The sequence below is a fragment of the Rhizopus delemar genome, genomic scaffold, assembly GCF_000149305.1.
Source record: "Rhizopus delemar RA 99-880 supercont3.9 genomic scaffold, whole genome shotgun sequence".
NCBI classification, from domain to species: Eukaryota; Fungi; Mucoromycota; class Mucoromycetes; order Mucorales; family Rhizopodaceae; genus Rhizopus; species Rhizopus delemar.
Window position 1 is genome coordinate 1,564,290 of NW_027137835.1, and position 17,712 is coordinate 1,582,001.

At 33.6% G+C, this 17,712-nt stretch overlaps 6 protein-coding genes across 6 annotated transcripts; 3 read left to right on the forward strand and 3 right to left on the reverse strand.

Moving 5' to 3' along the window:
• Positions 1–1,679: 1,679 nt before the first annotated feature.
• RO3G_11679 (uncharacterized protein) lies at positions 1,680–2,771 on the forward strand (the record flags this gene model as incomplete). The annotated part of the gene is made up of 6 exons (XM_067666263.1): positions 1,680–1,799; positions 1,949–2,035; positions 2,088–2,197; positions 2,248–2,540; positions 2,592–2,670; positions 2,762–2,771. 6 exons carry the CDS (start codon positions 1,680–1,682, stop codon positions 2,769–2,771), a joined length of 699 nt encoding a protein of 232 aa, XP_067522364.1.
• Positions 2,772–2,979: 208 nt separating this feature from the next.
• RO3G_11680 (uncharacterized protein) lies at positions 2,980–4,425 on the reverse strand (the record flags this gene model as incomplete). Its single annotated transcript, XM_067666264.1, has 4 exons — positions 2,980–3,346; positions 3,386–3,470; positions 3,519–4,130; positions 4,242–4,425. The coding sequence occupies 4 exons, from the start codon at positions 4,423–4,425 to the stop codon at positions 2,980–2,982; spliced, it is 1,248 nt and encodes a 415-aa protein (XP_067522365.1).
• An 886-nt stretch (positions 4,426–5,311) lies between these two features.
• On the reverse strand, positions 5,312–7,253 carry RO3G_11681 (uncharacterized protein; the record flags this gene model as incomplete). Its single annotated transcript, XM_067666265.1, has 7 exons — positions 5,312–5,890; positions 5,951–6,482; positions 6,538–6,620; positions 6,670–6,985; positions 7,039–7,105; positions 7,161–7,190; positions 7,244–7,253. The coding sequence occupies 7 exons, from the start codon at positions 7,251–7,253 to the stop codon at positions 5,312–5,314; spliced, it is 1,617 nt and encodes a 538-aa protein (XP_067522366.1).
• A 2,342-nt stretch (positions 7,254–9,595) lies between these two features.
• RO3G_11682 (40S ribosomal protein eS8) lies at positions 9,596–10,513 on the forward strand (the record flags this gene model as incomplete). Its single annotated transcript, XM_067666266.1, has 5 exons — positions 9,596–9,599; positions 9,667–9,739; positions 9,863–10,160; positions 10,237–10,443; positions 10,496–10,513. The coding sequence occupies 5 exons, from the start codon at positions 9,596–9,598 to the stop codon at positions 10,511–10,513; spliced, it is 600 nt and encodes a 199-aa protein (XP_067522367.1).
• Positions 10,514–11,566: 1,053 nt separating this feature from the next.
• Positions 11,567–12,129, forward strand: RO3G_11683 (uncharacterized protein; the record flags this gene model as incomplete). The annotated part of the gene is made up of 2 exons (XM_067666267.1): positions 11,567–11,678; positions 11,876–12,129. 2 exons carry the CDS (start codon positions 11,567–11,569, stop codon positions 12,127–12,129), a joined length of 366 nt encoding a protein of 121 aa, XP_067522368.1.
• A 2,256-nt stretch (positions 12,130–14,385) lies between these two features.
• RO3G_11684 (uncharacterized protein) lies at positions 14,386–15,832 on the reverse strand (the record flags this gene model as incomplete). The annotated part of the gene is made up of 3 exons (XM_067666268.1): positions 14,386–15,146; positions 15,206–15,305; positions 15,356–15,832. The coding sequence occupies 3 exons, from the start codon at positions 15,830–15,832 to the stop codon at positions 14,386–14,388; spliced, it is 1,338 nt and encodes a 445-aa protein (XP_067522369.1).
• Positions 15,833–17,712: the final 1,880 nt, after the last annotated feature.

The window sequence follows — 17,712 nt, forward strand, 5'->3', positions numbered from 1 at the left end:
AGACTTGCACCTTGTTTATTATTAAGATCCTATAAAGATAATCAGACTGATTGGGCTTGTTTGTTGTGCTCAAAAGAATCCCGAGCTGTTAGTCGACAATGCAGAATATATATATTGAATATTAATAAGAACAAGAGTTTATTGTATGGGATTCTGTCCATTAAAAATCTAATTTGCATATGCTGAATCTCAACGAGTAAACACAAGAGATTGTTTGAATAGCGATCAGGAACAAATTCCGTAAACTGGGAATTGGTTGACCCTTTGAGCTTATATTTTCGTAAAGTAATCTTTATTTTGTGTGTTACATGTATTTTATTTTTGATGAGGTGATCACCATCTCAAGATTTTCACACGAAAGAAGGGTTTTAATGTGTCCTATTTCCCTTTTGAGTGATCCTGATTCATCTAGTGTAATCAAAGCCCAGTCACTGCTATTTAAAAATCAGGAAATTTCCCTCTTCTTCTTCTTTTTCTTTTATAAAAAAAAAGTAGCCGGAAAGAAGCTTTGTTTCACTTCTTTAGCCATCGAATATTTACAACATAATAAAACATCAAATCTTGTTTGATTAACATTCATGTTAATTTATAAAGTTACCTTTCTGTATTAAAAAAAGGAGAGAAAATCAATGGCTGCTTACTTGAATGCATCTGGTATTATAGATGATATGACACAATATAAGACCAGAATGCTTATTAAAAGGAATTGTAAGTAAAAGCAAGCTTTATTTTTTAAGGTTTTAAATGTACAAAATGCATTATAAACTCCATATACACACATGTATGCCTTTGTATCTAAAAAGGAATACTACAGCGCTCAATGACGTATTTAAAAGGAGAGAGGACTAAACATTTATCACATTTGCTGTGCGTTTTAGTTTATAAATCCGAGACAATGTGAACACTGTTTCCATGCATTGTTTAAGGGGTAATCATAAAAGCATCATAGACACGGAGTAATAAATAAGCATTGTAGACAAAAAAGACATTAAATAAAAGGTGTTTCCAAATCAAATAAAGAAACATGTACTTCATGTGTGATACTGCTTTAAAACATAAAGTATACTTCATTAGGCTCTTTAAGCTTTTAATCAATCAAAAATAGACTATACCAAAACAAGTCATTCCAACTTCAAATAAAAAAAAACACAGATACTTTAATCAAAATTCACAGAAACAAGGTTTCATTTTATGTGATAAACAAAGTTGATGGATATTGATACTCTACAAAATAAGAATGCATCTCAAACGTAGAGAATAAAATGAATTATACAACAGAAAATTAAATTGATTCAAAAAGAAACTGACCGAATAAATAAAAGAGATTTGTATATCGTCATATTAAGCATAGAATTGAACACCCCTAAAGATAAAAGTGGGTATTTGAGTACTGCATGTATTCTTCTTTGTTGATGTGATTTGTATGTTTATATAACTCAACAATCTAAGAAAAGGTTGTTCATTTAGTTTAACGGAGTTATGTTAATCGCGTCATGAACCTGTTCACTTTTTAATTCCCTTTTTTTCTCACACTTCCTCTTAATGTATTAACACTAGTACAAAAAAGAAAAAAGAGAAATCTTTGTTTTAAAGTTTCACATACAAATTTCCATTATTTATCACACAACTCTCTCTCTCTCTTTCTTTTTATTTTCTTTAAATTTTTTTCTCTCCTAAAAATGACAAGTGTTTGTAAATCTTTAATTGTCCGTAACTTGGCAACCAATGTTACGGTAGATAATTTAAAATCCATTTTTAATTTAATTTCTTTGGTTGATTCAGTTCAAATTATAAAAGACGTAAGTTCATTTTTTCCCACATTTTGTACAACACATCGAGATGGTTTCCATCAATGAAATTGTATGGATTAAAAGATAAGATTTTAAAGAATCTTATCTTTGACCATGCATAAAGGAGTCAAAATTAAGATATTTATCGTTATTTTTAGATTCATTGTGGAATTGTGGAATTTCATGAGTACAGGGGGGCTGAGCAAGCATTGATCACCATGGACAGACGCACACTTTCTGACCAAGTAAAATAATAATAATAAAAATAAAAATAGTTAGAAACTCATCTGTTCATAGACTATCACATTAGACTGGAATCACTCGAATGCAAAAATTTTTATTCATAATTTAAACCCAAACACAACACAGTCCGTCTTGTTTGAAGCATTTAAATCATTAGATGCAATGTAAGCATAATTGTTATTGTCATCATCAAATTAACACTCATTTCATGCAGTGAAACATGTCTGATGGATAACAAAAATAGTTTATATGGCATCGTATCATTTCCAACAAGAATACATGCAGAAATCGCTGCACTAAAAATGAATGGTCGGTCGATCCTGTCCTTTCCTATCGAAATCTATGTGGATGAGAATGAAGATAACAGTAATAGTGCGTCTTCAAGGAGATCTTCTTCAAATGATAGTGACGTTTCCTTAACGTCTATGGCTTATGAAAATATATTTGCTAAAACTCCTCTTTATCACACCACAATTTATATTAAAAATTTATCTGAAAATGTTACTAGTAAGTCATCATTCTTAAAATTGTATTCAGTCAACTGATGTTGGTTGCCAGAACAAGAAATTAGATCGGTAGTACAGCAATATGGTGAAGTAAATGAGATTGAAATAAGAAGGAAAATGATGATTATAAAGTAAGTATTTTGCTGCTATGATACAATTTAACTCAATTTTAATAGATTGGATACACATGCTAATGCGTCTACTGCTATATTTAATCTACAGGGCACGATGATAAACAATAAACCTATACGTTCAGGCTGGTGGACAAAGGATATCATCGGCCAAGACATATGTTTACCCTTATTTAGTTCAGTCACATCTCCGACCATATTGGATACAACCTTCATGCGAGCACCTGCTCCAACTTTTGTATATAGTGAAAGCATTCATGAATATTATTAATAAATACCCTCCTCTCTCTTTTTTATTATTATTGTTCTTTAAAAATCAGGAAACATGTGCATATAAGGATCATTTTGACCTACAACACCATATTGTTCTTGTGTCTCTGGATATTTATCAAAATGACTCGCATCTCCTTCACCTCTTATCTGAGGTATATAAGGCGCCCTGATTTGACGAGCCAGGATACGATTGAAATCAACACCGGTAAACCAAGGATGACGTTTGATATCGTCTGTACCTGCCTTTAAGTTTCCGAATCTTTTTGTTAAATCAGTCGTAAGCAATCTTTTTAATAAATCTTTGGCATTTGGATCAAAATACTGTGGCCATTTGATTTTACATGCCAAGATCTTTTCATATAGCTTCAAGTGATCATCGTCATAAAATGGTGGATAACTGCTGCTTGTTAGCAATCATAACACACATCTTTTTCTTTCTTACCCTGCCAACATTTCATAAATCAAAACACCTAAACTCCACCAGTCTACAGCTTTACCATAACCTTTGGATTGAATGATCTCTGGTGCTAACCAACACATCAAATCAGTTTATGTCTACAACAAACATTGCTTACCTAAATAATCAGGAGTACCACAGAGTGTCCAAGTGATATCAGGCACATATTTTGCAAACCCAAAGTCAGTAATCTTGATGTGTCCCTGAGCATCCAGCAATAAATTCTCTGGTTTCAAATCACGATAAATCATGTCTTTTCCATGTAAATATTCAATAGCCAAAATGACTTCTGCCGCATAAAATTTAGCGACATGATCAGGAAATCGCTGAGATCTACGCAAGACACTGAATAATTCACCACCAGGAACATAATCCATGATCATGTATAGATTATGACAGTCTTGAAATGTACCCCACATATTGACTAAGAATGGGTGAGCAACTGATTCCAAAATGTGCTTTTCATTATTTGTGTGTTCTACTTGTTTGAGTCGAACAACCTCTGTCTTCTTTAGTACTTTCATTGCATAGAATCTTCCATTTACTTTGGATTGTATCAAATGAACTCGACCAAATGAACCTGTACCTAGTGTGCGTGATATATTGAAATCATCCAATTTGAGCTTGGGTCGATTTGTTCTTTGTTGAATAATAGTTTGGTCATTATAGACTGTTGTATAGTTACGTCTTTGCTGAATCATGATTGGTTTTACAAATGATTTTTTATAATCTAAATAAATTTAGTATAATTCAATCATCTTTTTCTATTTTCTTACTTGATGAGTTCACTTGTAAAAAAGAGGATTAGTAAATAATAATTATCGATAAATTCATACTTTACTGTATTCTTGTTTTTCTTCTATTTTTGATATTTTTATTTTATTATTATCATTGCTATTTTCTTCTTGTAACCAAGGCACACTTCTCTTTTGACCAATATTATCCACATTATTTGATTGTATCGGTGGTAAAATCACAGTTGTATTTTTTACCTGCTTTCTTTCTTCTTGTTGTTCGTTGTACATACAGAGAGAGAGAGAGAACAATAAGAAGGTGAAAGAAAAAAAAGTTTTTTTTAGAAGAGGGGGTGGGGAAAGCCGGAATAATAAGAAAATAAGGTTATTTGAGTTTCAATCACTGAAATGAATAATTTTTATATTTTATTTCATGCAGAAATCCTTTGTTTTTATTGACAAGCAGAAAGAGAGAGAGAGAGAGAGAGAGAGAGAAGGGTTATTTAATTTATATAAAGTGTAATTCATTCTTTATTTTTCTCTAAAACTATTTAATTATATTTTAAATATGTGTTCTTATTCAATCAAATTATATTCTTAAAAATTTATTCTTGATTGATTGTGGTCTCATAAAAAGAGAGTTGTGGATAAAGGGACAGTTTAGTAATAGTAATAATCATAATCTACAGCTGAGAAAAAGCTCAAGAAGAATGGAAGATGATTAACAATACATACTGAGATTCAATTGAACGCATTAACGTATATCTTCACTTTCAATTCAGACAGTTTTGTTTACTTATTTTTAGATGAAATAAATGAGTTGTAAGTTTTAAAAATTACTTTGACATAGGCTCTTATGGCTATAGTATTATAATAATCACACCTGCTATAATACATTAGTTATTGCTAAAAAGACACACAAATACATGTAGACAATGTCTTTAGTCACATCAGCCAATGTTCTTGCAAGAAAGATTTGAGTTTTTATAGTTGGAATTGTCATTTGAAGACATTGTAAAAGCATCCATTTCATTCAACTCTATTTTCAGGAACAAATATTCTTTATGTCTGATGTTTAGCATAATTTAAAAATTACAACCAATTATTATAATCAAATATATCAATGATGGTAGAAAAAGCTCCCTTCTTTGTTTAATTCATAATATTTTTAATCGTATTACCATCTCTTTCCAAAGAGACCCCATATACCACTGCTTGCTTGCTTTTCTGTACGTTCTTCTATAGATTGTTCAGGATATTTAATATGGTTAGCAGCCAAATCAAAGTAAAATGGTTTGCAAGAAATAGGTTGGAAAGTAGGTGGGAATGGTACAAGACGATCAATATGTCCAGGATAGGTATCCAAATGATCAATCAAAAAGTCATTGTTTATATTCAATTGCTTCATTTTATCTGTCACTGATTCACTTTCATGTTCAAGATGCCATGTTGCACGAGATTTCCATGATCCTGTCCTGATCTTGTCTTCCAATTGTACTAATTCCTGTTCATTCACCTTAATCACTGCATCTTTTGAAAATTCACGCAACTGTCCAAATGCTTGCTTTGCTTGAACAACATAAGCTTGAGCACGTTCATAAAGTGCAAGTGATTCAGCAATTTTATCCATTTCGTTATAAATCAAAGCAATCTCAACACATCTGCATCCTTTGTAATAAAGTGTCAAGATGCTCAATTCCATATCAAAGTGAATGTCATCTCGAACAAGTGGTAAATCCCAAATATACTCAATAGTCTATCAAGATATTAGTACCTCTATCCCTCTCCCTCTTTTCTATTTATACCTTCATTTTACCTTTATAATTTCATCATACAATTTGATAACTTGCTGGTGTTTGTCTTTGTTCTCATCAATATGACGCAAATTGCGTTGAATCAAACAAGCAAACAAGTGATACTCGACAAACGTAAACAGATAATTCAAGTCATTGGTAGCCTTTTCTGATTTAGAAGATGTCACCTTGGCTGTGGCTTCCTTATTTTCTTTCAAAGCCTTCTTGACCATCTTTTCTGATTCTGTCCATACATTTTCTTGCTGTGCCCTTGTCACTGCTTCTGCCAAAGCTTGGTTCTTGACAACAAATTCCCTTTCACGCCATTGCATCTTGGTCTCTTTGACACGTTCATCTTGTCCTATCTTTACCAATTCTTCGTTTATAGAGCGAGCACGGGGATGTGTATGTGCTATACTTTCAGCGTCTTGTATTTCCATTTGCAGTCTGTATGCACAAAAACGAACGTTGGGATCAATTTCGTCAACGGCTGCATAGCACAAAGCCTCATGTTGAGCCGAGCCGTTGTATTGTGCAAATTTTTCATAAATAGTTCTATATAAAATCATATTTTAGTTTGTATTTTTCACATTGCAATCAGGTAATTTACCTTGCTTCTATAAATTGGTCCAAGGCTTCTTTCCATTGTTGTTGTTCAAATAAAAAATACCCTTTCATAAGAATAGCATAAGCCTGTTTTAAAGTGAGTTTTTTGTTACAAAAGTCATTTTCTAATAGTTACCTTGACGTCAAATACAGTCTTACTATCTACAATCTGCTTTTCACACAATTCTAAAAGATGGACGGCATGTTGAGCTGCTCTTTTTAAACGCTTGATGAGATGGTGTCGTTGACGTGTTTCCATGCTACTAGCAGCCTCTTGCTTCAACTCCATCGCATAGGCCCAGGCACGTTCTGTTTCATAAACATAAAGTTGAAGATAGCGATTATCTTGAAATTCTTCGGGCAAAGGTTTAGACACATTGACTTTTTTATTGTTGGACTGGCTTAATTTAAGAATCTGACGAAGGCGGCGCACGCGATTCGCACAGTATTCGCTATAAAAGAGTATATAAGCTTCTGCTTTTTAAAAGCTTAAGTGCGTTTGTACCGGTAACGTTGATAATCTTGATGTCTTAAACCATAGGTCATACGTGAATCATTAATCAAACTCAATACTAAAAAATGATGATGTTACAAAATATTTTGTATGAATTTTATTTCAATATTTACCATCCAAAGTCATTGGACCCATTGAAGAGACTAAAGAAAAAGATAAATTTTTTTATTTAAAAAAAGTTTAAAGTTGCTTTCACCTTCTGTCATTTTTTTGTCTAATTAAAAAAAAAAGGAAGGGGGACCGAAGATTTACTGGCAAAAAAGAAAAAAAAAAAAAAGGAATTGCGCGCTTTTTGAATACATTAATCTCCGTCTTGTTTGGATCCTTTTATACTATGGACATGTATTGTATTTTGAAAGAATTAAAGAGCAAAAACAACGTATATTTAAACTTTTATACATCATCATAGAGAATAAATCTTGAATTAATCACTTTTCTTCAGTCACGTAAACATAAAATGTTTAAAAGATGTTACGCACTTTTTTGTGTGAAGGTGTTATTCTGAACAGATACAGTTATATTAAAAGAAATAGATTACGTCATTAAATAGTTACTAATAAGTTAGGTTTTGAGGTTTATGTGCTTACTGTTAATTCAGATTTTTTGATAGATTTGCTGAAGTAGCATTGTAGCTCTTGCTGCTGCTTCATTTGGCCAAAAAGGTGGGTCTATGAAAAGCATATTTTTGGTTCATTTTCCATAGACTCAAAACTTTACAAGCAATTACATGAAAGAGGTCAATCTCCCTATGCAAAAGTACTTTGATTGCTATTTGAGTTGGTAAAGATATTTGATCAAAAGATACTAGCAAACATTGTTAAAGGAATCGACGCGCCAATGTATTTAACTAGGGCAAGGCTACAAGAAGCGCTCATCTGTTTGGATTGCACCATACAACGTGCGCCCTTTATCTTCGATGTAGTTGGGCACGATTTTATGCAGACGGAAGTGTGTAGGAAGATTTGAATAATGAAGTCATCATAAAGTAATGATTTGGCGCAATGTAGTAGTGTTTCCAAATCAAGTTGCCACTTCAGAAAATTTGTCTTGTGGTTTTTAAACATTTGTTGTCGAATTATTACATCTCCTTTGTCACAAATTAAATAGTAAATCTGTAATATGTATTTGTCCAATGGGGCAGTCAACAGAGAAAAATCAGGAGTACTCGCACGGTAGCTGGCATAATAACGAAAAGATTAGATATCACGACCAATACATGTAATAGGCCACTTACAGATATTAGAAGCTTGGAAGAATATAGATTATGACTAGCAAAGCTCGTAGTAAAACCAATTCAGCATAATGCAGCTCTATAAATAATATAATTTCTTGGTATTCAAAATTAGATTTTTCTTACCCAAACACTTGATAAGCCCATTAAGTCATTCTACATGATGAATCATATCCTCATTAGTAAAGGCGCTCATATATTTAATGAATATTGCAGCATATGGTAGGCCATAGTACGTAAAACTAAAGCACTAGCTGAAACAAAGCCAAAAAATGCTTTCTTGAACATGCACTATATACCATTAGGCGTAAACAAAGACTTGGATTGATTTTCTATACGAATAGAAAATCTATGAAGCACTTGTTTTGAACCCAAAACGGTGAAAATATTAGTATATCCCATTTTCTAGTGTAGTTCAGAAATCAGTGATAGAGGGAAACAATCGATATTTGTGAAAATAGAATTCAACTTTCTAATGCCAATGCATGATTGAATCTCTTTCCCGTATTCACCATCAGAGTCTTCCTTAGGAATAACAAGGATAAGAATATTGAATTCAATGTTTGGATATACAATTATACTAACCTCATCATGTAATCATTGGTCAACTTGCTTTTGACCAGACATGGTTTTTAAAATTACAACGGCTTCAAGGGTTTCACAACTAGATGTTAAAGAATCCCAGTATTAAATCTAAATTCAATTGAAGCTTCCAAAAGAATAACCCTTTGCTTGTATTTAGCGCCAGTAAGAGACATGTTTGCCTTAATACATGTAGGACCAATAGGGTTAGATAAGGACGTTGTATGGCATCCTTTCGATCAGTACTTACAACCAATTTCATAGGCAAAAAAGTCTTTTCTAGTTAGTTGCAATTAAGATTTGGTGACATCTACCAGTTCACACAACTTGATACAGTATTTTTTATGCTTTTTAAGCACATTCAATACAATAGAAACTTTTATGAAAAAAAGTTGGCATTTAAAGCAGCTATGAGTACTGTACGTTAATCTGATAGACAAGCTGCTTGATGCAAACAGCTATACTTTTAGTAACATAGCAAATGTAGTACTTCAAGCAAATGCGATAGACATTAGGCTAAATCGCAAAGATTTAATATAAATCATTTACAAAAGTTGCCATTTTAGTCAAAATAGGAGAATGAATCAATGAAAAAAAGTCACATTATTTCAGTGTGGTCACTGAACAGAGACTGGGCGAAAGAGAGTGGGGTTGCTCGGTGTGAGGAATGAGAGAAAGAGCGTAAATTGTCAAGCTCAACAAGAACCAAAACAAGTTCCTTCTCTACAAAATAATATGGGTAAAAACAAAACCATCCATCCATCCATCCATATGTCCATCCATATACTAAAATAATTTTTAAAAAGGTATCAGCCGTGATTCTCGCCATAAGCGTAGCGCCACTGGTGCTAGACGTGCTCAATATAGAAAGAAGAGAAAGTAAGTTTTTTTGCATCAGTTGATAAGCAGCAATTTATACATTGGATTACAACAGATATATTTTGCAACTATTAAGAGGAGAACAGTATTGACATTATGCCTTTTTTTTTTTTTTTTGCTTAGGTTCGAATTGGGTCGTCAATCTGCCAACACCAAATTAGGTAGCAAGCGTATTCACTTGGTTCGTGTTCGTGGTGGTAGCTTTAAGCGCCGTGCTCTTCGTTTGGAAAACGGTAACTTCTCTTGGGGTTCCGAGGGTATCTCTCGCAAGACTCGTGTCTTGACTGTTGTTTACAATGCCTCCAACAACGAATTGGTTCGTACCAACACTCTTGTTAAGGGTGCTGTCATTCAAATTGATGCTACTCCTTTCCGTCAATGGTATGAATCACACTATGCTCTTCCTCTTGGTAAGCAAAAGGCAACCGAAACTGCTGTAAGTTAATACGCATATATACAACGCCGTGAATAAAAGAGCTAAAAGGATGCATGTACAGGAAGCCGAAAAGGAAAAGAAGTCCAAGAGTGTTGAAAAAAAGATTGCTGCTCGTGCCGCTACTGCTGCTATCGATCCTCTCTTGAATGATCAATTCAATGCTGGTCGTCTCTATGCCGTCATTGCTTCTCGCCCTGGTCAATCTGGTCGTTGCGATGGTTACATTCTTGAAGGCAAGGAACTTGAATTCTACCTTCGTAAGATCAAGGTATGCTGGATAATTCAATTTTAAGGAATATGACTAACTTTTTATTCTATAGTCCAAGAAGCAACACTAAATTGTTTATTTTCTTCCCCGTATATTTTTGTTATCAAAACGATAAACTTGTTAAATGTAATAAAACATTATTCAAAAAATCATTGTTTCGCCTATTATATGAAAGATATTATGTAATTGGTATTAGCCTGATGATGAAAGATCTAGATGTACATATGGCAATTGTAAATATGATTATAAGAATGCGTAAATGTTTTCTTTGTAGGTCATGCAGTCAAGGCAAGTCTGTTTTCACAAAGACAGATGGCTGTAAACAGATAGATTTATTTTATTGTATACTAATTTAATACTGTTGTCATAAGTATAAATGGCATTTATATTATGTTTAAAAGGATTTAATTTAAAAATTAGCCATTCATATAACTCATGTATACCCGGATTAACACACACACAAAGGAAAAAAACTTATTCGTCTGTAGTTACATATTTGAATATGATTTAAACCGAAAATGACTGTTTTCTGCAACAGGTATCTTTGATATTGATGAGTACATTGCTTTGGGATACAAATCATAATTACTTTTGTAGGTATCTCGTTAGATTATTATGGTTACCGTGTCTTTTCCAAGTTTGTTACTTGTGTTACTTTAGTAATCTTTTCTATCAAATGGTTTTTAAATATAAACAAATAACCAAATAGTTCATGGATTTGCTAGAGTAGTATTGGCACCAACAAGGACTAAACATCAGAGAAAATAAAGCCAATGAAAGCAAATTTTCTGTGTAAATTAATAAAAAATAAGTTTCAAAGGCAGAATTGAAAAGATCTCTGATGACTAACTCCAGAGTTTTATTGTCCAATCAGAACACATTGTGCAATTTTTTTAGTTTATATTTTTTTTTTCTTTTTCAACCCTTGCTGCTTTTTTTCACACAATTTTTATAATTTTTCTTTTGTGAACAAAAGGAAAAAGGGAAACAAAGGTTATCTGTCCCATCATAAAACTTTAACAGAAAAAAAAAGGGGTGATTTAAAATCATAAATCGCCTCAATAGTATTTAGTGTCCATTAACCCAAATAACGTTTTGTGTTCTTTAAAAACTACCAATAACAATGACTTGTCTTATTATCAACAACAGTGCAATTACCAAGCAAGAAAAAATTCAACAACAAACTATGCGAAATCAAGCATTATTTCAACCAACTACCACTACTCTTCCCACCCGTCAGCTTTTTTACCCGAAAGAAGTATTAAAGTTGGATTTTTATCTGGTCAACAATATACAGCCACCGTAAAAAATGAAGAAGAAAAGAAAACATTATTTAATAACTGGCACGAATCTTTTTATGACACGAATTATAATCAACCGGATAACTCTACCCTTTTAACAACAAACAAACGTTCACCTTTTGAAAATATAGAAAAAAGAAAAAAGAAAAGAAAACTAGAACGAGAGGATGTCTTGTTTGGTCCAATGCCAACTATTGTTGCTTCACCTCTTCCCTGTGATAGAGATGATTTATTATTGAATGATGAAAAGATATTAGAAGAGCTTGAAAGAATAACAGCAGATGATGACAACACGGCTTATCCTTTATCTCCACCTACCTCACCTCTCTTATTATCATCTCATCATTTTGAAGAACCAGATAATGACTTTATATTGTTTCCTTAATAAACATATACACTGTTTCCCAAATGTATAGTGACACCAGGGGGAAATTGATGTTGCACTCTTCCAAAAGTGAATATTGCGAGTTCTAAAAATAAATGTCCCCACGTCGACAAGTCAGAAGTCGCATCTCTAGGATGTTTTGTTGTACCAGCCCTGACCTTTCGGGAGATACAAAGGGTGCATCTGTATTTTCTCTCAGATTTTCTTGCTTAGCACAATTATATGAAAACCTTTATCAAAATGAGCACTCAATGTTTGTACAAAGATGGAAAAGGAGCTGTTGTGGATGAGTATGGCTGGCTAAAGCCTATAAATTATATTGTTGACGAGGGGCAATATCATCTTGAAATATTGAGCTCGTATACACTGTATTTGCTTACTCTTCCATAATAAAGAGATAACAAGGCTAAGACCGTACAAATACAAGACAGAGTATATGTTAGCATTGACGTTGCAATGAGAAAAGTATTGATCAAGCGTAATTATACGCTATACACAGGTCAGGACAAAATGTGATCTTTCAAGCTGTTGCTTGAAAAGTGTCTGAATGCTTCTGCCACTGCAAAGCAGTTAGGAATCCACGTTCGTTTGGCAAAAAGATGGGTCAAGTAGAACGAGAGAGAATTTGATAGCATCTTTGAGAAACGTCGAAAATTTATTTGCCTACGTCTTTTTAATGAGGAGCATAAGAAGGACTTTCTAGGTTACATTCATGAAAATCCGTTAGCCATCCTGGAACAGGTGATGAAGCAACTGAATTGGGTATTTACAGGACTTCAAATATCTAAAGCACTATCTATGGTTTTGTGAGAAAATATTGTAGCCTGTTTCTCAAAAAAGCCCGGTGTTAACTTGTAGACAGGAACAGTAAAGAAAAGACACAATACCGCCTAGATTTAATTCGTAAGTGGGAGAAAACCGACATGGATTTTACGAGAAGTTAGGAGGGGCTTTTACAAATCTGCTTTCCATATTAGCATAAAACGCATCATGACTTGGTCAAAGAAAGGCTCACCTGCAATAGTCAAGGCGTCCAAAATACGTGCACAAACAACCGCCATCTCGGGCACAATTTCTGCTGAAGGATTGATCAAATATGGCTTGAAACTCCTGCAACTAAAGAAAGCCCTACCTAGCCCACACCGCTTTCGAATGTCTTTAAACAATTCCCTCCAACATTTGAGCAACCACAGAGAAACTAAATTATGAACCTTTGACTTTATCTATTAGAACTAAGTTTGGTGAGATGGCATTATCATATAATTACTTTACTTAAGTTTCCTGTCATGATATTCAACATTTCAGGAATATTCTTGTATTACATCGTGTTGATAGTTATTAATACAGCCTGTGAGAAAATATAACTAACCTATCCATAAGAGTATCCGCAGTGCGGCCTAATTAAGAGACTCCAGCTGATTATGGTAAAATTCAATATAATTAATGGTAGCTAAGACGCATCTTTTACCAAGTGTAAGCTCAAACTGTGTTTTGTTCATAGTAAAATTGAAAAAGAAGAGAACTTTTCCCTTAAAAAAAAGAACAACTGACCGCGTAATTATAGCATTTAAAGTGGCTCTGATTGTAACATATGCTCGTGGAATCTTCATTGTAGAGTTAACAATTTTGATATTTGATCTCATATACTTTTTATACCCCAATAACACAATAACATATCGATTGATTCGTCAAAGACTTTACGAATAGCAGGTATTTCAACCTAGATATAACCGATCATTATCTTTTTTTTTAACTGAAAGATTTTAACCGAAAAGTTCATTATTAACCCCCCTGTAAATTGCATAAATATACTATTGTATACGTTTATTAATTATGTCTGATATTAAACAAAAATGGAGCTTCATATTCAAACTGAAGATTAACCACATTTTCATGATAAAAGACTTACTCATGATAGGAATAGTTAATGCTGCAATTACTCATTTTATTGCTTGATTTTTTATCAAAGGAAGAAAGGAGAAGCGCAGTTAGTTCTTTTATAGCTGCATTAGTACAGAAGTTAACTTAAAATGTTCATTTCTACCCTTTTACTCCTTAAAATAATCTTCCTTCTTTTTCACTTGACGTTATAATATATTTAGAAAAGCCAAATAGAACTTGTAATAGCTTTTTATTCTTTCCCTTTAATAAACGATTGGGTCAAGGGGAGTATATTTTAAAAGTAGTAAATAATAACAAATGCAATACATTATACACATAATTCTCTAAAAAGAGACTTCACTTTTTTTGAGTCCTTTAAATTGCATATGCAATAACAATCATGCCAATAAGACAAGAAACAAAACCAGATGAAGAAAGACGAATCCCAGAACTAGTAGTACTATTACGGTTTGAACTAGAAACAGAAGCAGAGGATGGTGGAGATGATTGAACAGCGGCAGCAGAACCAATAGAGGCCGTTACGGTCACATTTTGACTAACTGTAGTATTAGTGCTTGGTGTGGATCCATTCAGGGTAGGATATACAAAATTTTTTTCCCAATAGGGCTGAGAAATATTAAAGCATTGATTCCAGGGCATAACATTAAACACTTGCTGGATTTCGGGCAACCATTTTTCAGCCATGGAAACAGTCGCATTATTAAGTTCATGCTGAAGAATAATATGGCCTGTTGAGCTGTCGCTACCATTTTTACGAGCAGCGATCCAATTTTCAAAATATCCATCTACAGTTGAGGGCGACAGGTTTCCACCACCATCACCAGGCATATTCCAGTCATCTGTATCTTCATCCCAGATGACAGTAGCTAAACCCATTTGCCAGGCAATCGCACGAACACGGTCATCGACATCACCATAAGGTGGTCTCCAGCACTTTGTTGTGACACCTGTGACTTCTTTAATCGCACGAAGTGTCCAGTATAATTCAGCAACTACGGCTTCATTTGAAAGTGAAGTCATGGCAGGGTGAGACCAAGTGTGAACGCATAATGTATGTCCATCGGCTAATGCTCTTTGAGCTGCTGCAGGAGCTTGAACAACATTAGAACCAATGTCTAATTCCAAATAAGATAGTTAGAAAAAAAAGAAAAAGGTAAATTTGTTGAATACTAACAAAAGAGGCCAGCTTTTTGATTGTGTTGCGCTAAAAAATCATACAAGTTAGGTTCTGCCCAAGTTCCAGCTTCACTTGTGAGTGGTCCATCATCATAAGTCTATGCAGGATTAGATTTTCATATCCCTTAATTTTATTTGAAATATTTACCAAACCCCATTCACCAACGTTTGGACAACGATAGTAATCAGGAGGAATAACTGGGTTCTTGGATTGAACACAGCCAGAGGCACTCCACCAACAGTCGGGATCTTTAGTAGAATCATAGCCAGTCATACTAAGATCACCATTCGAATTGGCCTTACGAATAGTGGCATTGGGCACTAGTCCCCAATTGATAGAAGCAATAGCTTCTTTTACTTCAGCAGAATCTGTTGGAGGTGACTTCCAAACTTCAGGATATCCAGAGGCATTGAAGGAGAGAGAAGGTAAGGCACCTGTTGGAATACTCGTATTAGATGCAGGATACGATTGTACATTTCCCGACAGGGGTACAATGTTTGAAAGATAAGAAGGCGAAGTTTGAGCAGGAGGGGATGATGATGTGGAAGTTGTATTTAATTGTGCATTAGCAACAAATATTGCCACAGCAGAGGATAAAGCAATAGAATGATAAAGCCAAACCATTTTGATAAAAAAGAAAAGTAAAAAAAAAAAAAAAAAAAAGGAAAAATAAAAGTTGTGATGCTTATATACACGGATGAATTCACTGATCAGCTTGAATGTTGGTACCTTGCATTACTACTTTGTTTGTTTAGGCTGTATTCATACCACGATTGTACAACAGTGTCAAATTAAAATAAAATATTTCTCCAAAACTGGGCAAAATGGGCTTTATTCGTTTAGTAATTTTACAAAATAGTCCATTTATTTCCAAAATTAAATCCAAAAGGCTTTTACTCAAAATAATCTTATTTCAGCCTTCTTTCGTAAAAAAAATTTATTACTTACCAAGAGTAAGCTCTTTACTACTAATAATGTTTTAATATCAAAACTTGTGCATATATAGTTCTGACAACTGTTAATGGTTCATTTGTAAATCTATTAATAAAAATGAAAAGCATTTGTATTAGACACTGTTTTGATTTTGAAAATTGTCTTTAAGTGATGATCTACTAGACACTTGCTTTGTAATCATACATTTTGGTGATACAAAGCGCAACAAAAAAAAAAAAAAAACTATTCTTAGAAAATGATGATCTGATTCACTATTTTTTATAGAATATTGTAAATACTCTTGAAAAATGAAATATAGTCCATGAACTTAGAATCCTGTTTATAAAGGTAATGGGTCAGAATTATCCTATTTTATTATCAGCAGAGATACTCAGGTCTAGTGTTGTACCGAAAGACTGTGGTTCCGTACATTTTTTTTAGAATGTCAAAAAAGAGACGATCTGAGCCTAAAAAATAAACGATCTGCATTTTTTTAGATGATTCCCAAAAATAAAATGAGATGAAATGATTCTTTTTCGAGACTAAATCTCATTTAATTTTAGATAGAATTATTTCTTGTGTTGTTATTTATTTTCTTATAATAAGAGTATAGCCTGCAACTCAATAAAATGGGCTTCATAAACTATAATTCTGCATTGGAGCAGGTGCCTGATGACGAACCTAGCTCAGATGCGAAGGACATCGAATACATAACACATGAACTTGGCAATATTGAAATTTTAATTGATTTCAGTACTGTTGCTGATTCTGAGGTAATCAATACTGAGAATATCATAAAAGCCCTTACAACTAGGTTGAAAGCAGTAGCAATTTCGAACGATAAAAAAAGCCGAAGAAATACGGTGCCAATCAGATACGCCGCTTAATCAAATCATGCAAGAAGAGAAAGTCAGTACTGAAAGCTGCAAAAACGAACATGATTCCTCGCGGATTTACGAATAAACTATTTCATGATTACAATACCGGAGATGATTCAATATTGCCAGGCGTTGGAAAAAAAGGACAGGACAGGATATGATACACTACAAAAACTCTTTCCTGAGCATATGACTACTCTTATTAAGCTTTTCGACAGCAATCCTTTATGTAAGCTAGGATTTACAAGAGAAGAATTGGCGAGGCAGTTTAACGGCATGGCTGTCTCGCTCCCATTACTATGAAAGGCCATAACAGGAAAAGCCCATTGCCTTTGAAGCAAGCTTCCATGTACACATTGGAAAGATATGTAGACCGAACGACTAAACTTCGAGACCAAATAGCGAAGGAATGAAAACCAACTGGTGTCGATTTTCTTTTAAAAAAAAAAACCTGCATTTTTATTGATGAGGCTAGGTTCAATTCCCATAAGATAAGACGTAGTGTGTGGTTTAAAGTTGGAGAATCGGCTAGTATAAAGGTACACACAAAAAAGGCTTGAGCATCAGTCTTGTTGGCTGTATATCACATTTCGACACTATCGGTCTTTTGAAGGTAGGGCCTTTGGTTAAAAGCGGCACGGAAGGATTGAAAGTGTTTTTATTAATTGCTTACTTCAAAGAAAAGCTAATACT